The 21556-nt window shown below is 47.4% G+C and overlaps 5 protein-coding genes across 5 annotated transcripts; 3 read left to right on the top strand and 2 right to left on the bottom strand.

The window, feature by feature from the left end:
• Nucleotides 1–9373: 9373 nt before the first annotated feature.
• On the top strand, nt 9374–10661 carry B0J16DRAFT_331618 (uncharacterized protein). Its single transcript, XM_046126609.1, has 3 exons — nt 9374–9606; nt 9722–9749; nt 9807–10661. Exons 1-3 carry the CDS (start codon nt 9538–9540, stop codon nt 10406–10408), a joined length of 699 nt encoding a protein of 232 aa, XP_045990774.1. The 5' UTR covers nt 9374–9537; the 3' UTR covers nt 10409–10661.
• Nucleotides 10662–14208: 3547 nt separating this feature from the next.
• Nucleotides 14209–14799, bottom strand: B0J16DRAFT_379579 (uncharacterized protein; the record flags this gene model as incomplete). The annotated part of the gene is made up of 1 exon (XM_046131008.1): nt 14209–14799. One exon carries the CDS (start codon nt 14797–14799, stop codon nt 14209–14211), a length of 591 nt encoding a protein of 196 aa, XP_045990773.1.
• A 524-nt stretch (nt 14800–15323) lies between these two features.
• B0J16DRAFT_379578 (uncharacterized protein) lies at nt 15324–15890 on the bottom strand (the record flags this gene model as incomplete). The annotated part of the gene is made up of 1 exon (XM_046131007.1): nt 15324–15890. One exon carries the CDS (start codon nt 15888–15890, stop codon nt 15324–15326), a length of 567 nt encoding a protein of 188 aa, XP_045990772.1.
• A 1845-nt stretch (nt 15891–17735) lies between these two features.
• B0J16DRAFT_410505 (uncharacterized protein) lies at nt 17736–19322 on the top strand. Its single transcript, XM_046133156.1, has 3 exons — nt 17736–18203; nt 18268–19075; nt 19130–19322. Exons 1-3 carry the CDS (start codon nt 17811–17813, stop codon nt 19252–19254), a joined length of 1326 nt encoding a protein of 441 aa, XP_045990771.1. The 5' UTR covers nt 17736–17810; the 3' UTR covers nt 19255–19322.
• A 913-nt stretch (nt 19323–20235) lies between these two features.
• Nucleotides 20236–21039, top strand: B0J16DRAFT_379576 (uncharacterized protein; the record flags this gene model as incomplete). Its single annotated transcript, XM_046131006.1, has 6 exons — nt 20236–20303; nt 20363–20413; nt 20463–20564; nt 20615–20752; nt 20802–20883; nt 20938–21039. 6 exons carry the CDS (start codon nt 20236–20238, stop codon nt 21037–21039), a joined length of 543 nt encoding a protein of 180 aa, XP_045990770.1.
• Between the last annotated feature and the right edge of the window lie 517 nt (nt 21040–21556).

Genomic DNA, 21556 nt, shown 5'->3' with positions numbered 1-21556 from the left:
ATAGCATCTTCTAAACTATCTTCCTAGTAACTTAATTGTGGCGCATATTGAGTTCCAAGACGTAGTCGAAATCAGACTCGGCACTGAAATACTGCCAACCCCTCTCTTAGACCCCCCTTCCCGGCGACTCGGGTCAACCGTCGAGCCATCCCTTTGACCGGCGTAAGCCTCGGCTGGGTATACTGCTCCACTTGATTGACTCCACGTGCATGAATAGTTATCTCCTGCGAGCCCATAAGGCTGCAACACAGTACCGGGAGGGGTTGCAGCCAATTGAAATGCAACAAACATGAGCAATAGCAGAGGAAAGGTGGGGCAGGTACGAATTGCAGCCCACTTACCCTCGGCCCTACCGCAGATAAGCTGTGGCTCATGACAGCCGAAAGTGTATGCATCTTGACGCCGTCTTACATATTCTCTATCAAAGCCGATCTTAGCTTATCCTGGTGCTTTATCCCACCAATGGCTGACAAGTCACAGAGGCAAGCGAAAGTTCACGAGTAGCTGATCCATAACAATGCGTATCCCTTTGACCGGCATAAGCCTCCGTCGTGGTCACCTGTAGGTGCTAAAATCAATGAAAATAACGATCTATCGATACATTTGAGCTTTGGAATTAAACCGCTATAATCATTCAATCTAGTGACCCAGGTACAGATGAACAAAGTCGTGCTCATACAAGAATTTGGCTGGATAACTAATGAAGCTGTTACTACCTTCTGAGAGCCCATAGGCTCTGCGTCGCGGTTGGGTATGACCGAGAGAAGTGGCCCATGGTCCCTCAAAGTTTTCAGCAGATTTCCGGTTTACCTCTTAGTCTAATACTGTGTGAAAGTGTCGCTTCAGAGGAGCTTTGCTTCTTATTGAGATATGCAGTTTACTGATAGAATTTCTGCTTGTCCACCCATGGGCCGAATCGGTCAACTCTGAGTCCTAGCGCTTTGACCGGGGAAGCCGCCATCGTCAAGCGCGTCATTGGATAAAAGATGGGCCTTACTTCCGTCGCAGCGTATCATGGCCTCTTGCGAAAGACATTATCAGCACAAATGAAATCCATTTACGGCCTCATCGTCCGATTCTTGCAGGCGACCGGAAAGGTGTTAGACGGACAACACGACGAGGAAGAGCTTCCAAATACGGTGCTCATTGAGAGTTCGACTACGGTAGGACCCCTCAGTTCTCTGATTAAACCATGTTGAGCTGAGCTGAGCTTCGCCAGACATCTATCAAAAGAATTACAAGATATGAAGAAGCGCATATCGGAGTTGAAACCGTCGTGGCTACTAAACAGACATTGTGGGCCATTAGTCTAAGACTACTGTATGCTGAGGGCCGATGGGCGGTATCAAAGACGGAAATTACAGCGGTGTTCTGACCGTCACAAAAGAACCAGAACGACGCCATTAGTGAAAGTGAGACTAGACTTAGGAGCAAAGAGCAAAAAGTGGTATCTATTATGGCCCTCGCCTACTTTATAAGATCTTATGACTGCCGTGTCGTTTTCAAATAACTTTTCCATAAATTGGTGTGTGTATTGTTTATGTGTGTATCCAGCAGCCCATCTACTTCCAACTATGCACCTAAATGAGTGCATGTCATTATATCGGCTTATACACCCTTTTTGTAGTCACCACTCCCGACAGGAACATCGGAAATACTTTCTCCCTCTTGTTTTATGCCCTCGTTGCGGTGTTATCACACTAGAAAGTAGTCAAGTTCGTGGCCGCTCTGTCGTTCGCTGGTCACTCACAATTTCGTGGTTAAAACTAAGTTATAGCAGAATTAGCGCCATCTTCTAGAATTTGATGAGAAATTCATTCATGACTCTTGCCGCAACCCAATGGCACCTGCCAGATTACGCGGCAGAACGATGTATCAGCATATCCGACCAAAATTAACGCTTTGAATACGTTGGCGAAATAGGGCTCAATGGACTGTATACGTGCTATGTGTGTTCTGTTTGTGCAAAAGGATCTCTGTTGGTTCCGTGTTACAAGCCATCTCCGTCACATGTCTTCCCTTCCCAGCTGTACCGGTCTGTTCGATACGTATGTAGCAAGAATGTATGGCGAAAATCGTGAGACAAAAAATGTAATCAAATTCACTTTCTGGGCACTTGATAAGCCCCCAAGCTTCAGAAATACTTCCAGTACGTCCCGGTCTCGATGAACGGCACATGATCAGCAGCTAAGTATAAGCAGGTCATCGTAGATGCTACTCCCCAGCGTTTTCAAGGATCATCAGTAGGCCGCTTGAACTGCTTGTAGATTGGGGCAAGACTGAGGGAAAAGGTCAACACGTGGTGTTTTTTGGGTTACAACTCCCCAATGCATCGCATCGTCTTCTGTACGCGCACGGCGTCGTTCTAGGGGTACCGGTAGCTCTTGAGTTATGTTCAAGATGTTGAAATCATCCAACGGAGATTGAGCCACCTTGAATAGCGTCATGACAGAATGACGCTACCAATAGACAGAGTACAATTATAATAATGATTAACGGTCCGTACTCATATTGCTATACAACCCTAATGGTGGTACGGTCGGCGATTCTTCTCTCATCTTGACGGCTTGATCATCACAATCGTCTATCCTGCTAGCTATGTATACGAGATATACTGTGGAGGTACGTTTATAATCAAGTCTTGCATCTTGCATGTGGAGACAGGTTTAGCGGAGTGGGCATCCTGTTATACCACTCAGTTGTATGCCTTAAGGACAAGACTCGAGTTTAACCGGCCACGACGCGAAAGCATGATTTGTTTCTTCAACCGACCAACAGGTTATTCGCTCGGGCAGAAAAGCTTGAAATAAGGTTGCGCGCGTTTGTGTTATATGCTTATATGCCAAGTGATCCGTATGGAAAACACTCAAATCTGTTAGACATTACGTGTATTCGGTTCATTGATGTGAATTGGTGTGTTCATGTTGTGTTCTGTTGAGTTCTTCCCCTTAGAGGTTTTACCATTCCGGCTGTAATCTTAAAATATCCCTGCTTGCACGTGAGGCCCCAGCACCTGTTCAACAAGTTCACAAGCGAGTTGGCCAGCATACTGTGCAGCTAATAATAGCTTACCCTATAGCATTCCAAAGCTTAAATAAATTAGCTAAAAATTAAATAAAAAGTGTTCCTAAAATAGTATAACGTATTTGATAAGCGAGCGTGACAGACAAGCGAACGTGACATAAATCCCTCAACCTTATTCCTAACCATTCAATCAATCAATTTTCCACCATTGATTGGCTTGTCATTCGGACCGTCTGGTCTCCAGGCATCCCTCCAAGTTCGGGCCCTCGAACGGATCCACGTCTTGGATAGTGGCGCCTCCTTGCATATTTTCTGCCGATACGAGGACTTTACAGTCCTTTAAAAGTACCATGGATTACCCATTAACGGCATTGCGGACGCAAAAGTCATGCCAGGAGGATGTGGAATGTACTGTCTCCGTGTGCAAGGGCCTAAGGGGTTACATAACGTTACCCTTGATAGCGCTCTATATGTTCCAGAAGGATACTCTAACCTCTTGTCCGTGTCAGCACTAGAGAAGAAGGGCGCAGAGGTTATCTTCTGAAATGGAAAGGCAGTGGTCACAAACAAGGGAAAAGTTGTCCTCACTGCGACAAGAATCTTAGGTGTCTATGTGGTTGATGAAGCTGAGAAAGATCATTTTGAAACCATTTGGCCTCCTTTTTGGTGGGAGATCCTTAACTGTACCTTTAGCACGAATAACTTATATATTTAGGAGATAGGAATATTAAGAGACTAATAAATATATCTACTGGAATTTAACCGGATGATTCTACATTAAACCCATATAGAGCCTATATATAAGGCAAACTTAGGGAATATCCTTATATTTAACTAATTAAGAAAGGTACTTACCCTCTGGAGTATATTTATGCAGATATTGCTAGACTATTCCCAGAAGTAGGAGTAGACAGCAGTAGGTACTAGGTTTGCTTTATTAATAACTTTACTTAAATGTCCTGGGTGTACCCAGTTAAAGAACAGTTAGAGTTTAAAGAGTATTTCTATCACCTATTGCAATAGTTTGAGAGGCCGGAAAGACAATGTTACTTTGTGCACCTTGACTAAGGGGGAGAGAATCGAAGCCACAGCCTGACCCAACTATGCCGGGACAGAGAAATTAAACTCTCCTACACAGGAACTAAACAATACGAACAAAATGGATTAGCTAAAGTTCTTAATCAAATTATCCTAGAAAAACTCACACCGACATTGCTTAAATCCAGACATGCTTTGAAGTAGTAGCCATACTTCCTTAAGGCAGTAAACTGCATCCGAAACCTCTGTCCTACGGCAAGCATTTCCACTACTCCATACCAAGCCTAGTATGGAGATGTTCCTAACCTCGGCCACCTACAAGTTCTTAGCTCACGAGGATAGGTTCTACTTCCATCCTCTAAACGAAAGAAGATGCAGTCAAAGAGCATTCCCTATCAGCTTCTCAGCTATTAGGGCAGTACAAACTATATACTCCTTAACAAAAGGGGACAAGTCTTTGTATCTAATAATGTTGCCTTCTCTAAAAACATCAAAAATGTCAATCTAACACTCAACAATCTCACGCATTAAATAAGTGACCAAAGACCATCGCAACGACGACAAGTAGTGGAAGAAGAGGATGGCGATGTGGAAAATATCATCGTTCTAGAGCCGTTGCCCCTTCCGATCGCGTCAAGAGAGGCAAACAGAAGCGGGGAAACAGGCCGTGGAGAGACAACGCCGGATGAGCCCCCAGTGGGAGATACAGGATGGGACCCAGACCAAGAGTCAACCAGATCAAGTATTCATATTGCCACAGACGAGCGCGAAGTATCATCAGAAGAAACAGAGGAGCATACAGAGTCTTGGCTACCCGAAAGATCAACCAGGGGACAGCTGCCATCGAGATACATACTCGCTAGCACAAACTTCGCCTTCCTAGGAACAGTTGCAGAACAACTGTGTCTAGTCGCTCGCAATATTAATCAATCCAAGCCAAGAACCTTCAAGGAAGCCACGCAGGGTATACATGGAAAACTCTAGTGGGGAGGATTGAAGAATAAACACGGATCTCTGGTTAAGAATAGTGTCTAGACATTAGTCACGCTTCCCCCAGGATAAAAGGCCCTTCGAGGCAAATGGGTGCTTAAGCTCAAAAGAGGAGAAAATGGGTAAGTTCTACGGTACAAAGCGCGATTTGTCGTAAGAGGATTCGAGCAAAGGGAAGGAATTAACTTCAACGAAACCTTCGCCTCTGTTGTTAAGCTGATAAGCTATAAGATGATATTCGCCATTGCGGCAGCGCTTGACTTAGAACGGGAACAAATAGACGTTAAGATAGTATTCCTCTATGGCCTTGTAAATAAGGAGATATACGTCCAGCAACCCAAAGGATTTAACGATGGTAGTGGCAGAGTGTGTAAGCTCTTAAAAGCATTGTACAGACTAAAGCAAGCACCAAGAGTGTGGTATAAGACTCTGTCAACCTTCCTTAAGACGCTTAGGTTCAAGCCTTTACTTTCAGATATGGGAGTCTTTGTAAAAGGTCACACGTTCATTGCGGTCTATATAGACGATCTACTTATTGCCGGGCCCTCCAAGGACGAGATCGTGGCGGTCAAGTAAGATCTGTGCAATAAGTTCAAGATAACAGACCTGGGCCCATGCAAATACTACCTGGGCATGTCCGTAAGAAGAGACAGAGCCACCCGATCAATCTTCTTGTCATAGATGACCTACCTTGAGAAAGTACTTAGAGACTTTAGAATAGACCAGTGCGCTCCCAATGCCACACCAGTTTCAACTAGCAAGTTCGGAGAACCAGGCCCTGACTACAAGGCAGCGGACAAACTCAAAGAGTGGTATGCCAAGGCGATTGGGTCCCTGATGTATCTCATGCTGGGGACGAGACCCGACATTGCTTTCGCCGTCTCCTTATGCAGTCGACACCTAGCGAACCCAACCAACGAGGTTCCCCTGGCCGAGGCCGCCGAGCTGCTCGCGGACGACCGCGAGGGCTACGTGCCACCCACGGCCCTTGCGCTGGCTGCAGCAGACCTTGCCGAAGGATCTCTGCTTACGAGGGGCACTATCGAAGCCTATATCGCGGCCGTTATCGAGCTCTGGCGGCTCCAGGTAGCCCACGACAAAGCAAACACGGAAAACCCCCGGGGCGCCGCCGTACGAGGCTTCCTTGAGCAACGCGGCCGGCAGCGGGGGAAGCACGACCGCGCCTCCTTTAAAGACCGCGGGACTGACGGGATCCAGGCCGGCTATTCACCCGACGAATGGCTCCGGGTCCAGGATCTCCTTCTCAGCGGGGCCGCATACATGCCGCAAAACCTCCGTACGCGAGTCGACCTCCTATTCGGCCACTACTGCCTCTTACGGGGGGAAAACCGCCGTACGATGAAGCTTGCAGACCTGTCTCTACTCTACTATCCGTCTTCAGAAGGCCCGACCCCCTGTGGCTGCCTCGTTACCCTTTTGCGAGACGGCAAGCTAAACAAGACGGCAAAGAAAGAGTTCATGGGTGCCCTCCGGCATAAGGACCCCTTGTTCTGTACACAAGGGGCCTTAGCACAGCTCTTCTTCTGGCGCTGGCACGTCGCCGGCGAGCTGTCCCCGTCCTTCCGGCGCCGCCAGGACTGGTATCAGATCAAGGTTCTTGTCGGACGGGACCGCGAGCAGGAGCTCTCGTACCCGACGCAGCTACAAGAGACCTGGCGTATCTTCGGTGCTGCTGGCCTTATGGCGTCAAAGAAGACGCACCTCCCGCGCAGGGTAGGCGCCCAGGACGCGGAGACCCACGGCACGTCGCTCGCCCAGATCTCGCAGGCCGGCCGCTGGAACCAGAGCGTGCTCTGCCAGGCCTATCTTACGCACCTACCACGCCAGTTTATGCGTATTGTCGCCGGTTTCTCGGCGTCACCGGGGGACTACTTCCTCGCGCGCGCCGGCAATGCTGGGCAGAAGGCGGCCTCGACGACGACGACCTAGCCGCCGACGGCTTCCTTAAGCTTATGCGGCGCCTGCGCCTAGTACTGTTACAGGACCTGGCCGTATTTCAGCCTCGCTACCCGTCGCTACCCTTCTTAGCCTACGCCCCTTTTAACGGGTCCGAATGGGATGAGTTTGCCGTCGCCGTTCGCTCCGACGCGGTAGGGGCTACGGAGCCGTTAAGCTTGCTCGTACAACGCGCGCTGCCAGAGCTAAGCGGCGTATCAGATAGCACGCGCGAGGCCGTCTTACAGAATAGCCAGCGGCTGGCCATCCGGCTAGAGGCCCGGCTAGAAGGAATTCAGGGCGGCCTCGATGCCCTCCTTCAGGGCAAGGTACCTATCACCTTTACCGGCCACTTTGGGGCCGGGCCAGCAGTGTCGCTGGCGCCGTCGATAGCTCCTACCTTGAACTTTAATACAGCTCCGGCTCCGGTTCCAGCTCTGGCTCCAGAGCCTCTAGCACCATATATGCCTGTCGTTGCAGCCCTGGCCAAGGTCTTTACAGTGCGGGACGTCTGGAAGGAGTGGGAGGAAGGGATTGCAGGTCAGCCGGCTGTACGGGTGCTGGAAGAGACGTGGGGAACCCGCTGGCGCCCGTGGAACGGGGTCAGGGTGCAGTTCTGTCGCCGGAAGGGGATATGGGACGAGCTCGTGGCCCGTACGGCGTCCGGTAAGAATGAGGAAGAGGCCGTTGCAGAGCTAGAGCTCTTACGCGCTGGTCGGAGCTTGAACCGGCTCGTCGACGAGCTCAAACAGCGCCGCCGGCGGGGCCAGGGCCAGATACGGGTACAGGTAGGGACCCCCGTGCCCGATGGCGCAGGCCCGGGGCCGGAACCGAGGCCGATTCGGAGCCAGGGCCATGGCCATCGAGGGCGCCGGACTCGGCTAGGGAGGAGGCGGACCGCCCCTCGTCGACAGTAAACCGGCCGCCAAGTAGGATCTTTATATATTTGTATGACGATAACTAGCCTGTGTGTATCTATCTACTTAAAGGACGTATTTTTAAAGATTAAAGAGCCGCAGGATCAGTGCATTGCTATCTCGTAGTCCTTGCAGTGAAGCCTAGCCTCCCCATTCCTTCCAGGCGCTGCACACGCAAATATCTCGGCGCCCGGTAGCCTATACGGCGCTGCTCTTGAACCAAACACACCGCCGGAGCGTAGCAGTCCCCCAGCCCCGGAATGGCCTCGATTGGGCTATAAAACATCGAGTTATTCGCCTGCGCGGCGCCGGGCACTTATCAGGTGGTAGTTGTGTAATCACATACGATTTCCCGAAATTACTCCGCACAATGACCCCATGATAAGTTCTGCTTATCAAATACGTTAATGCAAATCGTAGAAGTGAGATCCTTAGTCTGCGGAAACAGTCACTAGTGCATATCGATTTCTCGACACTGTACGCCACTCGTAGAAGGCGGTGGCGGCGGACTGTAAACGAGAGGTAATCTGGCGGTGTCGTGACAACGAACGCAGAGAAGAGGGTTATATTGCGTGCTGTGTCAGGGAGAGGAACGGGATCAGGTGAGAGGAGAATTAGAGTGTTAATAGAAAACTGTTTAAATTTCTAGACAAGTGTCGTCTTTTTGTTCATTAGCGGAGGCTATACGGTCTAGATAGTAAGAAAAGACGACAATATGAACAGGTTGAATCAATCATTTACAGTTGAATTTGACACGATTCATAATCAATTTTGATGGCTGAAAAATTAGGTATTATGCCAATGAGAGTCAGATGACGGCCAGAAGGGCATTCGCAAAGCTTGACGCGCCTCCCGGCCTGTTCCATGTTGCCGGGCATCTCCTCTTCATCGATCACATGATTATTACGTGGTGGTTTTGGAAAGTGGCTTTTAGTGGTCGAATTCTGACAACACACTTTCAAATAACCACGGCATCTTTTGCGATAAGCCGCATACAGTACGAATGTCAGCAATCCAGTTCGTGGTACCATGATAAGAAGTACCGCCTGCTCAGCTGCTTTTGCCAAAGTTGTTGTCAATACGTTTGATCAAAGTTAATAGGCTAGCAGCAAATAATGTTATCCCCCTACTCAAGGTGTAATGGTGATGACACTCCATCTGACGCACCAGACTTCAGCTAAAGTGATGGACCGGTCTAGACTGCCTTCCAGACCAGGCTTGGTCGACCAACCCTGGGGACCGGCCCGGAGTCGGCAGCCAAGCCCGGTCCCCCCATGAGGTTGTCTTTACTCTGATAACTAATCAATGGGTAGACAAATTCCCGAAGACGTGGAGGTGCCCGACCGTCAAGGCATACGATCGATCTAGACTTCCTCACATCAATCGATAAGACATACGATTCGCCACCATCTTTATATGTAGTCAGTTATTGGCCCTGAAATTCCCGCTGGGAGTAAGCCATAAAATATAATGGTAGCATTCCTTTGTCCAATGTTCGTTGCTCCTGGATATCGTAAAGTATTGCAACAAAACACTCTAAATCATTCTCTATTCCTCTTGACAAATTCATCTAAATTCCCAACCGACTTGAACCACTGACCGTAGCGCTCAAATGGCTTCTGTGGAGGTTGATGGTACCCTTGACACCTTTGTCCAAGGGTTTGATGAATCCCAGTTTCAAGTAAGTTTCTTGCAGTCCACCATTTACAACCGGTAATGTATTTGTTGGGTATTAGCGCATCACGTGTTTCCTTACTCCGACTTTAAATGGCCAGTGCACTGATAATTATCTACAGACGCCTCCTGATTCCTCATCTGCGCAGGGTGAGTTACTTCAAAAGCTAACATAAAGAACCACTACTTACGTTGTCTTGACAACAGCCACTATCAAGAACCATATATCGAATATGGATGAATGTTTGACTTCTGAGTATTGTTTCAACATATTTGGATCCTCTGGACTTTCTGATTTATTACAAGCCGATCTCTCTTTAGTCTGCCAACCAAATCCTGAGATGAACTTTGACTATATCTGCCACGTTGCCAGCACACAACCGCCGGGGAGGGTGACGAGCAGGCCCTTGACTCCTCCTCAAGAGGAGAGCAGCCCGTCGAATCAACAGTACCCTAGCAAGGATATTTCATTTCCTGTTCCCGACGTTCAACTTCGATCAGCATCGCGCAAATCGAAGAACCGAAAGCGTCGTAGCGCAGCTCCTAGCAATCAAGCACACGCCCGAGAAAGCCATAACCTTGTCGAGAAACATTACCGTATCCGACTCAAGACACAGTTTGAAAGGCTTCTCGCAGTTCTGCCAGCAGCACAGGCACGTAGTCTTGCTGACGGGGATACGACAGCCAATCTTGGACAGGTCCTGAGCAGAGGGCAAGTATTAGATATAGCAAGGGATCGCATCCTCGAGTTGGAAGAAAATATTGCGATTATACTGAACAAGAGAAGGGACAGATACTTTATGTCATGACGTACACAGGGAGAGAGATTCATATTAAGGGAAGAGCATGAAAACCGTCTCACTGTAATTGTCTAATCTGAGAAGAAAACCATTCTTATTCGGGGCCGTCAGATAATCTTGTGATTAATCAATCTATGGCTTTAACCATTTATAATAATGCAAAATATGTCCCCCCCCCCGAAAAAAAAAGATGCTTTTCAAAGCGCGATCTATAGTCCTGAAAGGGTAGAGGTAGTACGAATTGCAGCCTTATGGGCTCTCAGGAAATAAGTTACTCTTTTCGTCCCCACGACTACTTGGGTAGGGCCTAGAGATCGGCCCCCCGTGCTTTCGTTACGACCTTCGGTATCCGTGCCACTAGCACGGGGGGTGCACTGACCGGGCAAAGGGGCTGCTGACAGGGAAAAAAAAGGTACCTCAATTTTGCGGTGAAACCCGCCCAATCTTTGTAGCTTGTTTACCCGCAAGTCCCCGTTTTCTGCACCTATGATGCCCACAATTATTCATCTATCATAACACCACGGCAGGTGTCGACATCACCACATCACTAATTCATTTTCGATCGCTTACAACTATCGCAGTATTGCTTCAATTGACATGATGGATACATCATTCGAAAGCCTAGAACCTGCATTATCAGCAGAGCAAATGTTTATTAATTCTGAGACCGGTTTACCTAACTTCCGCCGCTTCATAAAGCATAACATTAAAGACCGCACTATCGCCGCAAGAGCGTTATATAAAGAGGGTTTTTACATATCTATCTCTGCCGCTGCACGCACATAGAAAGTCGGTTATAAGAGACTTCTTGGAAGATGTCACGGCTCACATCCAGTCAGAGATAACGGCGGCAATAGGACTTTGTTTAGCAGGGAAGAAGAGAAAGCTATTCTCGCTTAGTGTTGGAGGAGGATAACACAAGATCATCACATACAACAACGCACACTTTGTCAGTACGCCAACTCTATGCTCAAGGCTAGAGATCGTCAGCCTCATGCCTCAAGATTCTGGGCTCGCCGCTTCCTAAGGCGCTATCACGAAGTCTTTCACAGAAGAAAGAGTCGTACTCTTGCTGCAAATCGTAAGGCTATGTCAGATCAAGCAAATATCGAAGAATAGTTCACAAAATGGACGCGATTTGTCCAAGAGAACGATATCAACTTTGCAAATGTATGGAATTTCAATAAGACCAGCTTTATGATAGGATATCTTATGAACGGTATCATAATATGGACTTTCACAGAGATTGATAACCCAATACTGACTGATGCACACACAACTATTAGTGTTACAGTCACAGAGTCAATATCTGCAGAAGGAGAGATAATTGCCCCGTTTATCATCATGCCCGGCGTACAGATTCCCTCCCGTTGGGTTGATAACGACCTTGATGATGAAGCTACGATTATTACAACACCAAAAGGATTTATCGACGATGTATCGGCACAAGACTTCTTCGATCACTTTAAGAGACTTTCCCGGCCTCAAAATGGATCGGAAAAACGGGTAGTTCTTCTTGACGGATGTGAGAGTCATTTCACCAAAGAGTTATATCATAAAGCAAAGGAAGCAGAAGTTATCTTATATCCCTTTCCTCCTCATCTGACACATATGCTTCAGCCGTTGGATGTTGGGCTATTCAGCACATATAAGCATTGGCATCAAGAAGCCTTACTCAGGGAAATCGCTTACGGGGCTACGGACTTCAATAAAGCTGACTTTATGTTTCATTTACAGGAGATTCGCCGCAAAGCTACTAAGAAAAGTACTATCATCTCATCATGGGTAAAAACCGGCATCTATCCTCTCAATCCCTCAGTCGTATTAGACCGTATGGTCAACCCTCTTTCATCCCTCTCTTTGGAGGTCGCTGAACGTGACCTTCCCGGCTATATCACGCCGGGGTGCTCTTCCAACCACAGCAGCGACGATAACGATGATTCAGCTTGTGACGAAGTTGGGGAAGCCTCTCAAGAAGTACACCATTCTACTCGCCGCGATGAGGGGATTCCAATGATGTCCTCCACACCTCCAAGGGTTATCTGGAACGATGTCAACACACCCGAGCTCAATCTACGGCAGATCAAGCAATACGAGGATTATGTGGCCCTTCGTATTGAATGTTCAATATCTTCGGGCATGCCTCTGACGCCGAGTGTGTTACACGTACACGATAAAGTGAGGAAAGCACACACAACCCTCGCCCTGAACGGCATCACAGCCACTCAGGAAATGCACCGCCTTAAGGAGAAGAGCCCACGACGTCAGGAACGGGAAGATGGAACTCTTGTCATAGCCAATTACGGGCCAATTACGGTTTATGATGCCAGACTCCGTGTCGCAAAGGATCAACACCACAGGCGGGCAAATCAGAATGCAGAGGCCCGGCGTTATCATAACAAGGAAGTCAGGGACGAAGCTGTATATCTACGGCGTTGGCTTTCCTCTGTGAGGAAGATACTGCGGTCATCTCTAAAGGAATATCACCCTTCTCAGCAGTATAAGAGTCAACCTATATACTCTCAAGATGTGAAGCTATTCACAGCGAGTGAATTCTTCACGAAGACTCAATCCGAGCTGTGTATCAAGTCTACAGAGCTGCTTGCTACGAGATATAGTGCCCACCGAGAGATGCACGCTAAAATGAAGAATTCTAAGCTGCTAGCTAAGCAAGCAAGAGATGCAGAGCAAGAAGCTATTCCCAAAATCTTCCCTTTCTATTGGAATCCTCCTTTCCTTCTTCCTTTTAACTATAACTTCACTGTGGTACAAGATGCAGTTGAATTCCTTGTCTATGATACTGAAAAACGCTATGGAAAACAGAAAAAGTTGTCCCTTGAAGATGATAGCTTGGAAATTGAAGAAGAGGAAAATAAAGAGGAAACTCCATTTTCAGGGAGTCCAGAAACACAAGAAGATGATGAATCATTAATTGAAGATACTATAGAAGTCAGTTAGGGCGCCTTTGTTATGCTAAAAGATGAATAACATACCTGATTTTGACCGTATGTTGTGGTGTTATAGTTGTGATCCATTTTCCCCGTACATGCAAATGGAGGGGTTGCTCCGGGTTGACCTATGTTACTAACCGATGAAAATTCGGTACCTATTTTTTGGTGGAAATCCTGCAAATATGAGGTACCGGGGTTTTCCCTGTCAGCAGCCCCTTTGCCTAGTCAATGGACCCCCCGTGCTTGCGGCACGGAACTTGTGGAGGGATGCAAAGCTAAGGGGGGCCGGTCTCTAGGCCCTACCCAAGTAGGCGTTAGCGCCGTTTTTAAATCGTAGAATGGTCGTGGAATATCGCGACTTGGGATTGCAAAATTGGGAACGTTGGAACAGTTGCAGGGTCGTGACACGATCGTGGCACGTGTTCCATGAATCGAATTCTGCCCTGAGCTTTTCGCGATTAAGTGTAGCCACTCACAGCCTAACTGGAGATAAATGTAATGCCAGTCTAAAATTTCATAATCAGAGAATACAATTTAGGGCAAGCTCTTTAAGCTTCTTCTGATCCGTTTTTCCGGATGCCGTCTTTGGCATCTTTTCTACCGGGATATATACCGATGGCACCATATACGCCGGGAGCAACTCGGCAAGCTGAGCGCGCAAAGGTGCTACATCTAGAGCAGGTTTACTCACCTTTGGTGCAACCCCTGCCTTAGTGGCATCAGATTTACCACCGAGAGCCGACATACATATAAACGCGGCCAGATCAGGTTCCTTTCCGCTGTCCTCCGACCCAATTGCAGCAGCCACTACTTGGGCAGAGGGTAGCAAGAATTGTCTCATATGATATTCGATCTCGACTATTGCAACTTGACCTGCGTGTCCTTGCGGCCAATGAACTGAATTGATCCGTCTGTTCCATACCGCACAAGGTCCCCGATTTTGTAGAATCGGGCATTTTCATCAGTTCGAAAAGTCTTGAGCCAACGTGGGTCGCGAATAAAGGACTTCTGAGTGGCCTCCTCGTTAAGGTAGCCGCGTGCGAGAATTGGCCCTTCAATCAGGAGTTCACCGATAGCACTAACCGGCACGAGTTGGTCATGGTCTGTAGGACTCGTGATCCAGGTAATGCAACCAAACGACCGTCCAATATTGGTAGGATCAGACTGCTGGTGCAGGTCATTATTGAGCGTGCACCAAATTGTAGATTCGGTAGTGCCGTAAATATGGTTCAGGGAGACTCTGCCTGCCCAGGTTACTACATCTGCTTTATTGAGACTTTCACCTCCCACAGGAACGTATCTCAAGCTGGGAACATCTGTAGGGAGAAGCTGAGCTAGAAGCGTCGGCGTGAGACAGACGTGAGTGGCGCGTAAAGAAGTGATTGCTCCAGCCAGGTCGCTATCTCGATGATGGTCCGAGGCGTAGCAAAGCCAACTGCCGCGTGCCATGGTCCCAAATATGTCGGCGATGCTCACATCGAAATTGTAAGCCGCGTGTTGGAATACCCGGGACTGGCAGGAAATCTGCAAAACATCTGCCAGATGACTGATGCTGGCACATATGCCCGCGTGCTCTTGAACAATGCCCTAGGAACTATGCTCCGCGTCGTTTGGCAACCGACGAATTATTTTTGGTGAGAAATGAAACGGCGCTAGCATGACATGGGGCAACCGACGAACTCTAGTTTGACTACAACAAGCGATTCAATCTCTATAGAAACTTGTAAGTCGGTAAAATGTAACCCTAGGAAAATAATAGAATGCTTTTCCTTTTAATTAAATGTCGGAAGTACACTTTATTATTAAATCTAACTGTAGGCTCTGGAACTAGTATTCTTCAGCCGACAAGGGTGGCCTGTCCAGAGTACCCAATCAGTAGCTTAGATAAGAAGTTTGTCTTATCAGATTCCAGTATAGTTATACTGATTATCTATATATTTACAATAACTATTCAAAGCGCTGGACTGAACTAGCTAATAGACAATTCGAGGCCCATACTCCGAAGAAGGGTTCCAGTTAATTGAGTCAAAGTCCCAGACTCCCACTAGCTCAAATGCTTCCACCGTACCAGGCGCCTTACAAGGTGTCTTGACGGCAAGAGAGGGCCCATAAGTGGCATCCCAAGTGGCAGCTCCTCCAGCGACGACCGAGAGGCGACCGATGTGGCTGTTGCGATGATTTCCAGGACCCCAGCCGCTGGTAGGACCTGGAGCCGGCTTACTGCTGCTGAATACATCGATTTTCTTGCTGCCAGCAGGATTGGCGTTGGCAGGGAGGTGGAACTCCAACTGACACTGCTTGCCCTTGGCGGCGGCGGGGTAGGTAAATGTCACAAGGGCTGACTGATCCTTGCCGCCGTTGCCGGTGCTCTTGTAAACCTCGACAAGGCTTGAAGCGGATGTGATGGCGCCATCATTGACAGAGTACTGCCAGGTGTTTGAGGGAGTAAAGTAGGATGATGTGACATTGCGCGCTTCGAGAGGAGCAGCGAGAGCCGAGGAAGCCGCGACAGTTGTAGCGAGGATTGTCTTGAAGAGCATGGTGATTGATGTAACTGTGAAGTCGGGATAGAGTTTAGTATTGTTAATGAGTATTTGAAACTGAACTGTATGTAGTAGAGGCTGGGTGCTTCTGCTTTGTGATGATAGCCTCTAGGATAACAGGGATGAAGATCGATGTCTTTCTACTCCAATTCTGGGTATAGGAAAGAGTTATAGTTTAACAAGCACCTGGATAGAGTGAAGCTTAGCCACTGTATAAGCTTAGAGCTATGAGCCACTTGGGGCTGAACATGGGGATACTAGATGCAAAGAAAGTATTAATAGGCCACATAGCCACAGGCGCAGACAGATGAATCCCGTTCGTCAGAACGGAAGCTAGTTAACAGAGTGATCGAAGCTGTAGTAGGGAATAGCATCCATAGAGTAGCAGGTAATGATATTGTGGCGCTAGACGGCCACCTTGTTTTAGCATAAGCTTAAGTTTAGCTTCTCTTAATGCGTCTTAGCTGAATTCCCATCAAATGACTAGCTTGAACTCCACGCAAATTATGCCAAATAACCCTCCGCTGTCCTACGGAAGACGTAGGCCAGCAAGGCGCAAGTCGCTGCTAGTGCATATTACGTTTTAACTGCTAATATGACCATAAGATATCTGATGCTAATAGATAACTAATGCAATGCCTTTATATATACCCACCTATAAGCTTAGCCAGCCTGCTTTTCTGCAGGCTGCCGCTGAGTCACTTAGCAACCGATGTATTACTTTTGATAAGAAATAAAATAACATACGATATATGCTCTGAGGTCATATCCTTTAACGGTTACAAGGTAACAAGGTCTGTAAGCAGGATTCAGTCTACTATAGCTAAGTAGAATGTATCTTCAAACTATAACTATAGTAATATATCTCCTATATCCGTATCAACAGCTTTACGTTTGGGGAAGGAGAAAACTAATATTAGGAGAGTTTTCCATTATATATACCACTTGGATACGGCCTGTTCCATGATCTACCAGCCACTGCCTTACCTCTGATATCTCGTACTTGTGTATGTTTAGCTGGCGATATCCTCAGAGTCTAGTCTAGAAGTTATATTGGTTTGTATGAGATGGTATGAGAGTTTTGGACTTATATAAGTAAAACGGAAGATATCAAGATATGTATCACAGTTGTTTTAAAATGCCGGTAAGATATATTGTTTTAGGTATAGGAATGTAAAGACTGGATGAGTTAGTCCGAGTTAGGGCTTCCCCTACGTCTAGTTAGCCACTCGGCCCATCGGCAGGGCAGATAGAACGGCCTGGTCACCAGGCCGCGGCGGGTTCACTTGGGGTTAGCAAAAAACTGGTAGACACAAATCAGTTAGCTATGACTGTCGTGGCTCGACAGTGCCTAACATAAAACGTCAGAAATGGTATGGCTGCAAGGTGTGTGAAGTAGCGATTTGTAACAACCCAATCTGCGAGGACTTCTATTATCATGTAATTTAGTATATGTAAGGAAGTGACTTCAGTTTGAGTTATTCTAGTTAGTTGTACATTCTTGTCGTGACCCCTCTGTAGGCTTGTGCCACTCAAAGAGGTAGTTCTAGGCTCATCGCAATCATGTTTACATGGCGGGATACCACGAAAGATCTTGTCAACCTTTTATAAACCAATGACTCAATTCTGCCTGAGTGGCTTATATGCAATGTCACTTGGTTGTTCCCAGTCGAAGAAATCCCAACGTTGCTAGCGTAACAGCCAATAACCTCTGGGGTAGGCTTTTTGGCTCCACACTATTAAACCTTGCGCCAAAGTGGCTTAGAGACAAGGCATCTTATGATGAGCAAATATGCAGGGACCCGTAAAGGAACGGAGATCAGATTTTCTCCAAAAGCAAACCGAAGTCCTCGAATCTAGCTTCAGCCATGATCCAGCTTTTTTTGCAACTGAATTTGCCACTTCTAGGAATCAGTTATGTATTTCAACGAGAGCATTACAATCAATTACCCCGACTGCGCCTGGGTGGCACCGCCGATAAACCAGCTTAACTTCTCGCGAAACTGCAGCATCGTCGCCGCCTTCGCTCGCACATGGCTGACTGAAGAAATAGGAGTCAGCGACAAAGCAGCCGCGGTATTCTTTCGTCAGGCTCTACCGGTCGCATTGCGACATCAACCGACCGATGGACAATTGATCGACTGGTATCATACGCTGGGTGGCGCCAATATGACTTTTATGAAAAATGCCACAGTCAACAGGGCTTCCAAGTTGTACCAGGGCGTGATCGGGTCTTCCTTTGATGCCTGCCTGGACCAGGTGTGCAAGTCTATCAGCTGGAGTGGTGTACCAGATATCCTTGGCCCAGGAGTACGTACATGTTCAGAATACTCCCATCTTCGTCACACATCAGCTGACAGGATACTATCACAAGGTCATGATAAGTTCTTGGATACAGGCCGTCCTTTCTACTCTGTTACCTGTGCTTCTCATCTGGAAAATGCGGCTGAACCGTCGAGGAATAACCCCTAGTAGGAAATTGCGCTGGGTATTTGAGCTTCAGAACACCATAACCGGCGTTTTCATCAACACTTGTATACTGCTTAACTTCACTATCAATATCGCAGCTATAGTGGTTATCGCCCGCCGAAAAACCTTTGGTGAAAGCACCCAGGTTACGCTTGCCTTCCAACTAGCCGTGTTCTGCGTCTACGGATTTTTCTTTCTTACCATGATTCCTGCAGAGATGTATGATGCATCCGACGAGGAGCATCCTTTCCCTCTTATTATTCTCTATACCAATCTTATTCTGTACCTCGTCTTGTGCTCTTTGGCTGCCGTCACAGCATCTTTCGAATACGTCAACTCTCCGTGGGAGGTTTATTGCTCTTTGGGTATCATAACGAAGGCAAGATTGCTTACCTTTAGTGCCATGTTCGTCTTTGGCTTGGAATGGCTTCTTGAAGGTATTATCTTTACACTTGGTCCTCGTCTATTTGACAAATGCAACTGCCCAGGCGCCGCTGTGGCTATACGATCTAAGCGGAGAGCCGCCAAATGGGTTTTTATATGGACTGCAGGCCTAATAATGTGGTGCATGCTGATATTGATCACTGTCTTGAGGCAGTTGTTGCTGGAGAAAAGTGGATACAACTCTGAAGATTCAGACTGGTCTTATGGCCAAGTATTGGCACTCGGTACTTTTCTCCCCTTCGTTATTGAAATATTGTATGTCTGCAAAGGTATGTTTCTTCTTGATTATAGTGTTTTGAGCTACGCTGATGTTGCCTTGCTAGATGGTTTTGAAGAAACTATACAAGGCCGTGTTCCCCCTGGTTGGGTAGTAGTTAAAGCTGAGAAGGCTGCCGCTCTAGACATGTCGTCTAATGCTCTTCTGCCGATAGTAAGTAATGACGACTAGGATAGTTTTGTTACCTGAGTTACTTTTAGTCTCCGGCAAGGACTAGTAATAGCTGAGTCTTAACCTACCAAGTATTCTAGTTAGGAACTGGCCCCATTCCCGCTTTTTACTTAATCACCTATCTTTACTCTTCTATTCCTGACTACTATATACCCCTAATTATCGCATAACCCTACTGTACCAAGGTTGAACTAAAAACATCGCATATTACTCGACTCAAACTAGACACAGAATGTATGTAAAACGTATTAAAACTATATAAAAGTACAAACCAAGACCCAAAATCTTGCCTTATTTTTACTTCTATAAGTCTTTTTAGCTTGTTGTTGGTATATTCGTCTTGGAAGTTGCTTGTAACGGTTGCACCTAACCGTTAGGCCACAGGGCAAAAGATCGGGCTATAATCACTATGTGAGCGATTACAGTGGTGCTTGTCAAATTGCTGATGGCATTAATTGTTGCTTGATTGATGTAATCTGTATCCGGCTTCCCCTCTTTTAGGGACGGATCTAGGCTATGCCTATTTGGGATTTATCTAGTCATGTGACTTTGCGGAAATAGACAACGCAGTGCGTTTCCCGGATTCGCGGTGCGTTCCAGGGTAACCAAGTTTTGACATACCCCCCCAGGTTGGAAATCGTAGTGACAACCTGTAGTCCATATAGCATCAATTGAATCCCTCTCCGTAGCTTCAGACTTTAATTTGTGAATTAAATCCTCAATTGCTGTGAATTACAGCCTGTGCCCCACATCTGCCTATTGTTGCCTTGTGACAATAGGAATTGATCCTATTGTTCTTTGTAAAGAGAGGCTACCTGCTGGGGCATAAAGATCTCTCTTTTCTTCTTTCCTACCCTTCTTCTTTTCTTCTTCATTATCATCTTCTCAATTTGTGAGTGTTTCTTTTGGACCGCGCTTCTTTTCGCGCTTTCGAAGTGCTCATCGGCTGACTGTGTGGTAGTACAGCTTATATATATGAAGATGGCTTCCGTCGGCGCGTCCCCTCCCCCGCCGCCTCCTCCTCCTCCTGGCCCTCCGGGCAGCGATTCGTAAGTTCAAATTTCTATTCTTCTTGTTGCAGTGCAAAGTAGCTAATCCCAGTGCGCAGTGACTCCGCGCTTACGGACTTGGACTCCGTTGTTGGCGACGAGTCCAACCGGTACGTACGCAGCTTGTTTTGGGGTTTTGAAGTGCTAACATGTTGGTAGCCCCTCCCTTCCCAAGAAGCGCAAGAAGGCCGAGCCTTCTCGTGTCCGTCGCGCGCGCCGTGAGGCGCAGATGGCTGCTGCTGCTTCGGCAGCTGAGTCCGTGTAAGTTATGCAGCTCAAATTCCGATTTAGCAGCTCTAACTTTTGAGTAGCCCTGCTGTGCGCCGCCCCGTGCCCTGCCTGCCGTGTTTGCGCAGCGCGATGGCTGGCTCCAGCCAGGGTGACTGTTGGGACGAGCCCAACCAGGCGCGCTACGAGCGCTGCAATCCTGGTGGCTCCTGTTCCCTCATGTACGCAGTTCCTTTTCCTGTTTTGCAGCTCGTATGCTAACTTTGCAAGCCCCGTCCCCGCCCGCCCTATGGCGTTGTTCTTCTTGGACTATCTCGCCAGCATTCCTGCTGACGAAACCTGCACCAGCTCTGTAAGCACTTCGTTTTCGGGTTTTGCAGTGCGTTTCTAACTTGTACTTTTGTAGCAGAAGACTAAGCTTGGCAAGCGCCGCTGCGCTGTCAAATGTGCCCTGAAGGGGTGTGCCGATGGCACTTTTCCCACTGCGGGGGATCCTTGCCTTGCTTGAGCGAGGTTCGTTTGGGGTTTTCGAGTTGCGCGTGGTTGTTGTGCGCTGCGGTGGCCTGGTCTTGCCCTGCCCCTTGCCCGCTGGGCAGGTTGATAAATAAATTCTTTCTCTGAGTATAATGTGTACCTAACTTCGCAATGCAAAACCGTAAAATAAACTTTATTATCTATAAGTAAAGCTCCTCTAGGATTTCGCTAATTGTCCTTTCTTCTAGCAGTTTACTTCTCCTTTTTGTAATGTGATGTTCAATGTTAACCAGCCTAAACTGTTGGAGACACTCCTTTAGTCTTTGGCCTTGCAATACCTTTGTAAATCCATCTGCAATATTCTCTTTTAATTTAATAAAGCTTATAGAGATTGTCTTCTGCTGGATACGTTCCCTCAGCTAGTAGTTGTAGATATCCACGTACCGGAGTTTTGTCTTTATCTTTTCAGAGGAACTTGTGAAAAGGGATATCGTTTGAGTGTTGTCACAATTAAGGTGCAAAACCGTGTTTTGCAGCTCGCCGAGGCTGTT

The sequence above is a fragment of the Fusarium flagelliforme genome (assembly GCF_020744385.1).
Source record: "Fusarium flagelliforme strain FIESC 12 MPI-CAGE-AA-0113 chromosome Unknown B0J16scaffold_1, whole genome shotgun sequence".
Classification (NCBI taxonomy): domain Eukaryota; kingdom Fungi; phylum Ascomycota; class Sordariomycetes; order Hypocreales; family Nectriaceae; genus Fusarium; species Fusarium flagelliforme.
This window is presented reverse-complemented; position numbering and strand designations above follow the sequence as displayed.

Excerpts from the sequence above, each read along its gene's own strand:
- B0J16DRAFT_331618 (XM_046126609.1), top strand. The coding sequence starts at position 9,538 with ATGGCTTCTGTGGAGGTTGATGGTACCCTTGACACCTTTGTCCAAGGG. Across the intron at positions 9,607-9,721 it reads TTGATGAATCCCAGTTTCAA|ACGCCTCCTGATTCCTCATC; the intron begins GTAAGTTTCTTG and ends AATTATCTACAG. Across the intron at positions 9,750-9,806 it reads TGATTCCTCATCTGCGCAGG|CCACTATCAAGAACCATATA; the intron begins GTGAGTTACTTC and ends TCTTGACAACAG.
- B0J16DRAFT_410505 (XM_046133156.1), top strand. The coding sequence starts at position 17,811 with ATGTATTTCAACGAGAGCATTACAATCAATTACCCCGACTGCGCCTGG. Across the intron at positions 18,204-18,267 it reads CAGATATCCTTGGCCCAGGA|GTCATGATAAGTTCTTGGAT; the intron begins GTACGTACATGT and ends TACTATCACAAG. Across the intron at positions 19,076-19,129 it reads AATATTGTATGTCTGCAAAG|ATGGTTTTGAAGAAACTATA; the intron begins GTATGTTTCTTC and ends TTGCCTTGCTAG.